The 11,292-nt window shown below is 38.4% G+C and overlaps 1 protein-coding gene across 1 annotated transcript; it reads left to right on the top strand.

Moving 5' to 3' along the window:
• The first annotated feature begins 3,449 nt into the window (after positions 1-3,449).
• LOC126601957 (uncharacterized acetyltransferase At3g50280-like) lies at positions 3,450-5,090 on the top strand. Its single transcript, XM_050268730.1, has one exon. It carries the CDS (start codon positions 4,010-4,012, stop codon positions 4,799-4,801), a length of 792 nt encoding a protein of 263 aa, XP_050124687.1. The 5' UTR covers positions 3,450-4,009; the 3' UTR covers positions 4,802-5,090.
• The last annotated feature ends 6,202 nt before the right edge of the window (positions 5,091-11,292 follow it).

The raw sequence follows: 11,292 nt of genomic DNA, 5'->3' as shown, positions 1-11,292 counted from the left end.
TCCTGGGTGTTATTTTTCTTGCTTCTCAGTGCCACATAAAGGTTTGAGAGAAGAGAATAGCGATCGTGTCACTCTATGCTTAGATTGTGTTAGTGCGAGTGTAATACACTTTTCTTAAAATATAAACCAAGCGGTTGTGCACTAAGACCCTGTTTGGCAAACCGTATAGGGCACCGGATAGTACTAATAATACGGTGTACGGTGTTTGGTGCCGTTTGGATTAAATAGGCACCGGATTAAATAATCCGGGCCCACGTTTTTTATTTGGCGTTTACCCGACTTATACCGTCCAAATTCATGGTATAATTTAGTCGGCCTTGCTCTCCTTCCTCTCCGCTCGCTCTCCACTCGAACTCGACCCCCTCTCTCTCGCCCTCTCTCTCGCCTTCTCGAACTCGACCAACTCTGCCATTTTCAGCTTTGCCGTACCGAAGTGGCAGATTTTGGGGCCGAGCACGAGGTGGTCCTACTCGGAGACGATGATGCTGGAGCTCCTGATGTGGTTGTGGACGAATGTAGAGTCGAGGCCGGAGCAGTGGTGGATGTAATCGAGGCCGTGGGCGAGGTCGGTAGCGATTTGCATCCAGGAGAGCCACAACGACATGACGATGTAGCTCGGGTTCTTCGGGTTGCAGGACTTGCGCTGGAAGACGACGGCATCTTCGGAGCGGATGGAGCAGCGCCAGGAGGAGGAGGAGAGGCAATGGTTGGGGAGGAAGTTGGAGGTCGCGGAGCGGATCTCAGAGAGGTCGTAAATTTGGGGGTTTTGAGGGAGGGAGGATTTAAAGTACTTGAGGGAGGCGACGGAGGAGGAGGTGGAGGATTTGGAGAAGTTGTAGCTGGAGTTGTCGATGGTGGTGCTGAAAATGGCGGAGCAGACGAAGAAGAAGAATGGAGAGAGGGAGGGATTTGGGGGTTGCGACGGAGAGATCTGGGAAAAGAGATGATTTCTGTTTTTTTTTTTTTTAATTTTATTTGAAGTTTGATTCTCCTATCCGATATAATACCAAACACAGTATAAATAATACGGTAAATAGTCCGATACTGCACCAAACGCCCGACTAATTTAGTCAGTACTATCCGGTGACTATTTATCCTATCCGACATAAATAGTCATTACAGTCCGACCTGCCAAACGAGGCCTAAGTGTGAAGTTGACTTATTTGGATTCTTTTATATACCTCGAATGTTAGAGAACTTTAGATTATTGTGGTTTGTATTCTCAAAACTTAAAATGAAATAAATGAAGAAAAAGTGATTTTAATCATTCCTTACTTTAGAGCAAATGAAAGCATAAAAGACTGGAAATCAAATGCAAGAACTAGTACATCTTAACGACAATACGCTTGAAATGTAACATGAAAGGAGGCTTCTTCGTCCTTGCTAGTAGGTTGCGAGTTAGGGTAAATCGGACCTTTTGTCCTGACAACTCCTGTAATGGATGCTGCGAATTCACTCGCCACCGCAGGCGAGCAATCCTATGAGAACACGCTGATCAAAGCCTTTCCAGCTAACGTGGACCTCGTACCTTGAAGAGGCACCCATCTCCAAAAATAGAGATCAAATATTCGATACAAAGTTGAGTTCTTAGGTATATAATAAGGGACATCTATCCTCTCCAGATCCATTGATCCTAATCCACTAAGTCACATCATTTGGAACATTAAAATTTGATCAAACGGTTAAAGTTATTATAACTTTTAAAATGAATCTCCGTTTGTAATCATTAGATTAAATTTCAATGGCTTGGATAATGTGACTTGATGGATTAGGACCACTGGATCATAAGAGGATCCATATCTTATAATAAGGGTAATGTTAGAGATATTAAAGTTTTTAAATTGAATTTGCAAATCAAATGATATGGATGTATATAATTGGATTATTAATTACGTGTCAATCAACGTACTTGCTTCTTATTAGTAATACATCATTCGATTTATAAATTTGGTTTAAAATTTTGTTCTTTCTAATATTATCTATATATTAAGATAACAATAATCAGTTTTTGTTTGATTATTTATTTGGTAGAGGTACTTTCACTATTGTGCATATTTTCTCTGATGCTAATTAACTTTTGTTATCTGGTCATGTGCTAAATTCACTATTTGCAAAAGAATCCACCGACCCACATTTAGTTGGCACGCGAGACAGAGCTTAGTCTATATTATATTAAGCGCAGGAAAGCGATAAACACATTTTAACATTTCATACAATTTATTTGATTTTGTTCGTTGTTTTGTTTGTTTTATTTAATTTGATAATTATAAATAAATAAAAATTCTGTGAGAACTAAAAATAGTGAGTGAAGATCACTCCCTTAAATATATATGAATTCAATAAATATGAATCATGCACTGTATTAATTATGGTGTTATAATAAAGACAATCCATATTGTAAATATTCACACTTCAAAAATTACTCATATACAGAGTTTTATTTTTTATTTTTTGGAATAAACGATATAATCGATACTAAGGGTGGGCGAGTGTGCTAAGTCTTGTATTGGGCTAGCCATAATAATGTGGTTCAAATTCGTATTTAACGAGAATCAAACGTAAGACCTCAAATTTATAAGTGAAGAAGAATATCACTAGACCGTTGTATTAAATGACATAGCGTTTGTGGGTTCAATTATTACTAATGTATAGAGTTAAGGCCAAAACGGATTAATGGTCCTCATGTTGATATGGCTTCTTGCAAAGAGAGAACAGATTCATCAATGCTTGAAGCATCCCACATCTCTCAAAAACTAAGTGTGGGGAAAGAGGTTAGGAGGGGAAGCCTAGGATTTAATTGAAATTGGGAGGGGAAGGTATAGGGGAAAAAGGTGCACAAGTTAAGGGGTGGGGCGTAGGTTAAGAGGGGAGGTGTAGGATATAGAAAAGTGATGAGAGGGGGTTGTGTTTGGTGGTAGAGGAACAGGGAAGGCCTCGTCTTTGGCTATCTTGTGGGCAAAAGATGGTGTGGGGAAGTCTTTTGTTAGGTGTCACCCTCCAATATCTTTTTTTTTTTCCCACTAAGAAATTAGGTAAATGTTTGTAAATGTTTCTTCTAAGATGGAGAACGTTACAAGTCAATAGCAGAGCTACAGTGGTGACCTTGAGTGCCCATGATTCAAAAGAAAAGGAAAGAAGAACAATTGATAACCGGATTGGAGGAGAGGATGGTGGAGGAGAAGAGGCCACATGAGGGGAGGCATAATTACATGGAGAGAGGAAGAGAGAGGAAGAGAGATGAAGGCACAAAGAGAGGAAGAGAGAAGAAGGCTAAAGAGTGTGGTTGGACATTTTTAACCATAAGGGTTTAAATTCTTTTTTTTTTTACCACATGGACTGTCTTTCGACACCACAATGTTCTATTTTTTTTACCACAAGGACTGTCTTCCGAATTTCCTATCACCACAGTGACCATTAATCGTCCGATTTGGCCTAGAGTTAAAGGCACCCTCAAAGCTTCAGTATATTATAGTCTGCCTTCCTCAAGAGAACAATACCAAAATATGAGACACATTCGCTTGATCTCCACCACAATTGTTCAACCGACAACCCACAGTGATGAGTTAACTCGTAGAATTGAGTTAACTCCATGGGATATGTAACTCCTCCTTATAGATCAAGTTCAAAAGTGCATTCTCTTCCACAAGCCTACTTCTACTAACTATGGGAATGAAGACCTACAGAATAACCTAGTCGAACACTTAAAGACCTATTTCTCCACCGCCTTAGACATCTTCTATCCCCTTGCCGGTCGTCTTGCCATCACGGAAAATAAAGACGATAACACCATCTCTTTCACTGTCAAATGCAATGGCGCCGGACCTGAGTTTGTCATGCGATTGCTGATGAAGTCACTGTGGCGAATGTCCTTGACCCTGTCTTGGTCCCTGATGAAATTGTCTACGACCTCTTTTCCATGAATGGGGCATTGAATTACAAAAGTGTGACCAAACCCTTTCTTGCAACGCAAGTAACATAACTGGTTGATGGCGTTTTCATAGGTTGCACAATGAACCACTCGGTTATTGATGGGTCGACATTCTGGCGTTTCTTCAACATTTGGTCCAAGATCTCTCACGGTGGTGGTGGTCGCGATGGAATTTCGCGATCACCTCTTATTTTTTACCGTGAGTTTCTGGACGGCATCATTGATCTTCCAGTTCGCATTCCCTTCTTCCGTAGTCAGATCCCAGATAAATTTCTACCACCACCTCTTAAACAACGGGTATTTCATTTCCCCAAGGAAAAAATTGCTCAGCTCAAAGCCAAAGCCAATGCCGAGATGGGCACCACCAAGATCTCATCCTTGCAAGCACTTTTAGCTCATCTTTGGGTTTCCATAACCCGCACTAGGCATCTCAACCCCGACCAAGAAATTAAATATCGTTTACTAGTAGGCCTGAGGCAAAGATTGCAGCCGCCATTACCCGATGAATACCTTGGCAATGCGGTTCTTTTTGGCATGACCACATCCACCGTGAGCGATTTGCTCTACTGCGAACTAGGCTGGGTGGCTTTGGAAATGAACAAGATGATTGCTTCAAAGACGAAAGAGGATGCTATAAATTTTTTGAAGCAATGGATGAAAAGTCCAAAAATGACCAAAATGAATGCTTTAGCAAGTGATCACGCATTGGCCACAGGAAGCTCGCCGCGATTTAATATGTATATTAACAACTTTGGTTGGGGAAGTCCTCTGGCAGTTAGAAGTGGTGCCAGGAACAAGTTCGGTGGGAAGTTGACGGTGTTTCCCGGGGCCGAAGATGGAAGCATTGATTTTGAAGCTTGCCTCTCGCCGTAGACGCTACAAGCTTTGGCGGAGGACGAAGAGTTCATGGCTAGTGTGGCTTAGTGAACCTTATTTTAGAGAAAATTTTTATTATTGCGGATCTTCGATCCTTGATGATTTCTTGGTTTTTAATTATGCCCATGTTTTATTTGTGTCATTCTATTCTTAAGAACATCTACCCTCTTACTTAAATAACCTGATTATTAAGCGTCTTCCACTCAATCATTGAAAATTTGTTGGTTTATTGTTATGGACAATTCTGGAAATAGTAAAGGTTGTAGGCCTTCACCATGTGATCATCAGACAACTACCAATCAGCACCAACTCTGTAAAGAAAGGGACAGATTTATTGGTACTATAATCGATGCTAGATGACAACAATAATTACAGAATGGCATTATTGATTCCTACAGTTTGCAAGGATTCATGTGATGTAGCCATTTCACCAAGCAATGCTACTAGGAGAGTGCAGTACCTCTCCCTTAACTTGGAGGGCACCTACTCGTTAGTTTTCTCTCATTTACTCTTATGTATTTGGTTTGTCAGTGATGTGTTAATGGGATTAAGACTATCTCCCCTCCTAATCTCCCTCTCCTTCCTTCTTCTCTTATTTTTTTTTTAACAAATGATATTATTTACACTAAGGGGGGATGGGCTTAGCCTCACAATAGGTTAATAATAATGTGGTTCAAACCAAACCTAATACCTCTCACTTACAAGTGAATATAAATACTAGTAGATCGTAGTGCTAAATAGCATAAATACGAGCATGCCGGGAGTAGAACCAATGCATAAGTAAATGGGAGAACCAGCGATAAATGACTCTGCCAACACTACTTTCCCTTCTCACCTATTTAAACGATTACGATTAAGCTACGTCAACATCTTGTTTTGAATTTTTTATATAGACAAAAAGACAAAAAGAAAACTGTGAGAGGAGGGAAGGGAAGATGATGGTAATAGAAAGGAGAGAATCCTACTTCGTGTTAGTGATTAACAAGAAGAGTTCTATAAATTTCCTTTATAAATTTCCAGTATGAAGTTCGTGGAAACCCACGAATGACATTGTCGAAACCGACATATAACAAAGAGAAAGTGGTGGTGTTGGAAACACCCGAGCTAGTGGATACACCAGAACTGTACGCATGATCTCATAAGGATACATGGCTGAAGATCGAAGCAAGGAAAAGTTAAGAAAAGTAATACCTATAAGGATAGAAGAATATGATATATTGGAGTAGAAATTTGGAATAAAAAGCAATGGAATTAAGGGAAACAAAAGAGAAAGAAAGCAAGAAGGAAATGGCAACTGACCCCGGCCAAAGCTAGGGTCGGCGCCACCGGATTTTCTATGGTTTGAACACCTCACACAGGAAGTGTGAATAACTTTCAGTTTGAGAGAAAAGCTCTCACCATAGAGAGAAATTGTGAGCTGTCACTCCTTAAACACACAATAATCCACATAAGTAGCAAAATATCTTAAAGTAAAACAGAAGAAATTTAACATTTCAACATTTATCTCGTTGATCTGTCCTCCCATCTTAAACAAATCCACAATACTAAATAACATCTAAATTAAGATAAGAAGAGGTTGAAGAAGCTAGAGATGGGGAGTGAATCTGGTTCATGAACAAGATTATAATTCTGATGACCTAGAAAATGTACACTCTGAAGATGGGGAAGAAAGCAAAAAAGAGAGCATTATCCAGAGTTTAATGAGAAAACGGACATGAAGAATCCACAGCTTACTCTAGGGCTTATTTTCAGAGATAGTGTGCAATTCAAGAGAGTTGTCATCATGTATTCTTTAGTGAAAAGATATGAGGAAATTCACTTTCCTAGGAATGAGAAGTTGAAGATTACTGCAAAGTGTACAAAAGACTACCCTTGGATGTGTTGTGATAGCTAGATGCATAGATCAAACAACATCTAAATTAAGATAATCTTTCATCACCACACCTATGCAAGGACTTGGGTGAATAAGAACTTTGACTTTTCCTTTACTCACAACTTTGTACCTAGATCGGATAAAGCTCAATCCCACATGGCAGGTGGATTATTTTTAAGCCATTGTGGAATCCAAGTGGAATCATGGGCATACAATGATGAAGGCTTATAGGGCACTACATAAGGCTTTGAAGATTATTGAAAGCAAACATGCAAAGCAATATATAAAACTGTTGGATTTTGCTGAGGAAGTAATGAGGACTAACATTGTTGATGCACAAAATCAGTGAGACTGTGGAATAACGTAAAGTGTTAAGTTTGTGACATTTGTTTGGTTGCTCCGGTCACCTAATTATGATAATATGTAAGATATAGAGGTAGGGAAGTAAACACAAGATGTACGTGGTTCACCATAAGTTTGACTTCGTCCACGGGGTAAAGGAGTTCTCATTAATAGTGAAAGGTTTGCACAATATATAGGTTCAAGCATAATCATCATTAATGGGTTCTAATGACGAGTTCAAGTAAAATAATGGCATTATGAATTAATTGTAGGATAATGGTCTTCTTTTATAGTTGAAGGAAGTCTCCAGCTTTAGTATGCGATTAATGTGGGACTCTATGAGCTTTATTCTAACATTGACACATGTCGTGATGTGATTGGCCTTTTTGGTTGGAGGGAAACTTTGTGCTTTAATATGGATGCCTCGGCATGAACCCCTAAGTGGGTCCTTAAAGGTATGACACTGACCGATGCTTGGTAGTTTCGAGATTAGTCAAGTATGGTACAAACAAACCCTAGAAGCATTGTGAATTTGAAGTTGGATGGGTACAGGTTTCAGAGAATATATATTTGCTTGAGGGATACAAAGAAGGCTTTAAGACAGAGTGTAGACCTTTGATAGGTTTAGATGGGTTCCACTTAATGGTTCCACATGTAGGACAGTTACTTTGTGTTGTAGGCATTGATCCAAATGATGAGACATGGGTTATTGTTTATGCAGTGGTGGAAATGGAAAATAAGGCAGCTTGGATTTGATTCTTGGAACTTTTGGCTGATAATGTAGGTATTGTAAATCAAAATTGGGTGGACACTTATCAGTGACAAGCAAAAAGAGCTAATTCCAACATTTCAAAACATTCTCCCCAATTGCCACCACAGATCATGTGTGAGGCATTTATACACAAACTATAGGTATTTGTTCAAGGGGAAAACTTTGAAGGGTGCTTTATGGGCAGTTACCAAAACAACAATGGTTCCACACTTCAAAAAGGCAATGGAAGATGTGAAGAAGCTAGATGAAAATGCTTACAATTGGCCAATGAAAAAGCCTGCAACTCATGGAGCACGTCACATTTTGGAACCTATCCAAAATGTGACATGTTGTTGAATAATCTATTTAAATCCTTAAATGCAGTTATACTAGTGCCAAGGCAAAAGTCTATTATGGCTATGCTACAAATGATTCACACTATGTTGATGAAGAGAATTCAAATGAGGCACGTCATAATGATGAAGCAAGTAGGAGATCTTTGCCCTCAGATTAAGAAGAAGTTAGAGGAAGCCAAACTCTTAAGTGGCAGGTGTATTGCACAATGGTCAGGATAGACCAAATTTCAAATGGATGCTGGAGGTAAGGAACAATATGTTGTCGCCTTGCTTGAGAAGATATGCTTTTGTAGGAAGTATGGCTTGACAGGAATATCTTGCAACCAGGCAATAACTAACATCATTTCAAGAGAGAAAAACTAGAGGATTATGTGGATGTTTATTATTCAAAGGCACAGTACTTAGAAGTTTATTCAAACTTAATAATGCCAATGAATGGTATGTCTTTGTGTGGGATACTAAAAACCCATCAATCTTGCCTCTAGTATATATATATATATATACAAGGCAACCTAAAAGACCAAGGAAAAGGAGAAACAAAGAAGCTAGTGAAGTGGAGAAAGATGGTGAACAAACTCCCACAAACCCACCAAATGATCCTGAAGGCCCTCCTAAAGCCACTTAAGCTTGGAAGGAAAAGGCAAGACGCTTTGAAGTGTACTATATGCAAGCAAGAAGGTCATAATTCAAGGACCCATCAACGACATCTTCCTCCAATGGACAAACATGTAACAGTTTTTGTACTTTCTAATTTAATCCTTTAATCCCTTATTCCTTAATCCCTTAATCTTTAATCATTTAATGATTTTGTACTTTGTTCTAGGCATCCACATCAACGCAAGAAAGAGTATCATCATTAGTCAAAGCTGCACCTAGAAAGAGGATAAGGAAATCTAAGGTTAGAACCTAATCCCCTCCTTTGTAGTTTACAACATCAAATTTAGTTTAGAACCTTGCTTTGCATCTTACTTTTTGTAATGAACATTGGAATTAGGCATCACAAATAGGGGATGGTTCAACTGCAAATCTTGAAGCTCATTCACCGAGAGCCACCAAGCAAAGAAAGACAAGGCAAACAAAGACCTGAAAAGGCCAAGAAATGTAACAAATTACTATTTGTTGTCATGTTTTATGTGCAATAGAAACTGAAATTATGGTACATGCGTTTTGGAATTAGACATCACAAACATTGGATTTCTTGGTTTTTTGTATTGATTTGTAAGCCTAGAAATGCATCGATTTGCACTATTTTGCTAGATGGATTTCAGTTGGTTTTTTTAATCAGTGCACTGTGCATTTTTGGATATATAAGGATGTCTAATACATATCTTTTAGATGGATTAAGAATGCTATATGAATTACAATTCATCTTTTGGTCTTTGCAAATGTTTTGAGTTATTAATTTTGAAGTGGAATTTGTGTTCATCTTTTGGTTATATCATGTCTTTATGTGTGAATTGTGTTCATCTTTAGGTTACATTATGTGTTGATGTGAGATTTGTGTTTATGTGGAATTTGGATATTTATGTTGTATTAGCTTCCAAAATTGAACCCTTAAAAAAATTAGCCAACATGGAATAGTTTTGGTGGGAAAAAATAGTGTTCAAAATTTTATATTTTTTTAAAAATTATTTTGAAAAAAAAATGACGTGGAAATTTTTTGGCGGGAAATCTATGTGGCAGTACAACACGGAAGTCCATATGTGGAGGGGGTGAGACCCAGCATACGCCATGTCAGCATTTAACGGATAAATTGATAGACAAACTGACAAAGGTTTGACATTATAACAAATTTGTAAGATAAGGTATGACATTGAAATGTTTTAAGGATGATGTATGAAATTGTGGTTGGCCCAATAATTGAGGTAGTTTTGTATAATTTAACCAAATAGATTGGTTAGGTTTAGTTTTATATCGTTAAGTCCAGCCAACTTGCCTTTAGTTATAGTTTTGCTTCTAATGAAAGTTGGTAAATTTGCTTATTTCTATTAATAATTGGCTTATTTGAAAAGCTATTCTAGTGAGGTTTGAAAAAGCACGCAGCTTTAAGTTATTCACATCACCTGTTTGGTGAGCTGCCATGTCTCTTACTCTTTCTAACCTAGACTCTTTCTAACCTAGACTATGCATGTGGATGCAAATTTCTTCCTTCTTGTTCTTGGACGAAAATGCACCTGCAAAATCAATAAACACCTTAGGTCAGGACCAAGAGCCTCACACGTCCACAATGATTTTTTTTTTGTGGGGGGGGGGGGCTTTGGCTGAAGAACCTCTGATGCCAAAGTTAGAATTTTGAGGGAAAAGTGTTTGGAGAATTTAGAGAATTTTGCAAGATGATTCCGCTTAGGTTTTTTGAGAAAATGAGGTGGTATTTATAGGGGTGTGGCCGGCCCTATTAGGAGAATGGGGACCGGCCACATTTGGTGTTTTTTGGTGTTAATTACAATCAATTAGCTAATTAATTGAGTGATGAATCAATTAATTAGCTAATTAATATAATTTGGAAGAAATAATTTGGAAGTTACCTTGTGAGGAAGATTTGATGAGGATGGATGAAATAGGTTTTGAATAAATACCTATTTTGATCACTTTTGACCTTGATTGAGCCATGATTGTCCGCTGCTTGCACGTAGAAGCTTCGGTGTGTCTCGAAGGTAATTTTTTCTTTTTATACCCTAGAATTCATGTGTCGCCTCCATATTTTTCTCGGTTATTTTTGGCTCCACAAATGCCCGCACATCTGTTAGCCTACTCCCGAGAAAAGGCATCAAGTGTAAAGACCTTCTTGCTTTCGGAAACATAAGATTGTTTCCTATTTTGATGTTGATTCCCTCTTTAATTGGAAATTAGATCCTTCTAGGTAAGGAAAATAAATTTCTCTCAAAGCCTATTTAAGTCAACCTTATTTAGATTATTAAATCAATTTTGGAGAGCGATTTATATTTCCCTACAGGAGAGAAAGCTTAAAGGATATATGTTCCCCATCCCCTAGCAATCTTCTTCATCTTGCCCATGCAAAAGATCGTCTTTCGTTGCCTGCTTCATCTTCACACTACTTCAAGGTAAGAAAAATTAATTTTCCTTGTCTTCTTAATTTTTTGGGAGCCTCGTGGCTTGAATTTTGGCTCGAAGAGGGTCGACGAGGCATGAAAAATGTAATGGTGGC

This window comes from Malus sylvestris, chromosome 15 (assembly GCF_916048215.2).
Source record: "Malus sylvestris chromosome 15, drMalSylv7.2, whole genome shotgun sequence".
NCBI lineage: Eukaryota > Viridiplantae > Streptophyta > Magnoliopsida > Rosales > Rosaceae > Malus > Malus sylvestris.
The sequence above is the reverse complement of the archived record's forward strand: the minus strand, read 5'-3'. Positions and strand labels throughout refer to the sequence as shown.

What these genes read in the sequence shown, in the direction of transcription:
- LOC126601957 (XM_050268730.1), top strand. Translation starts at nt 4,010, where the DNA reads ATGAACCACTCGGTTATTGATGGGTCGACATTCTGGCGTTTCTTCAAC.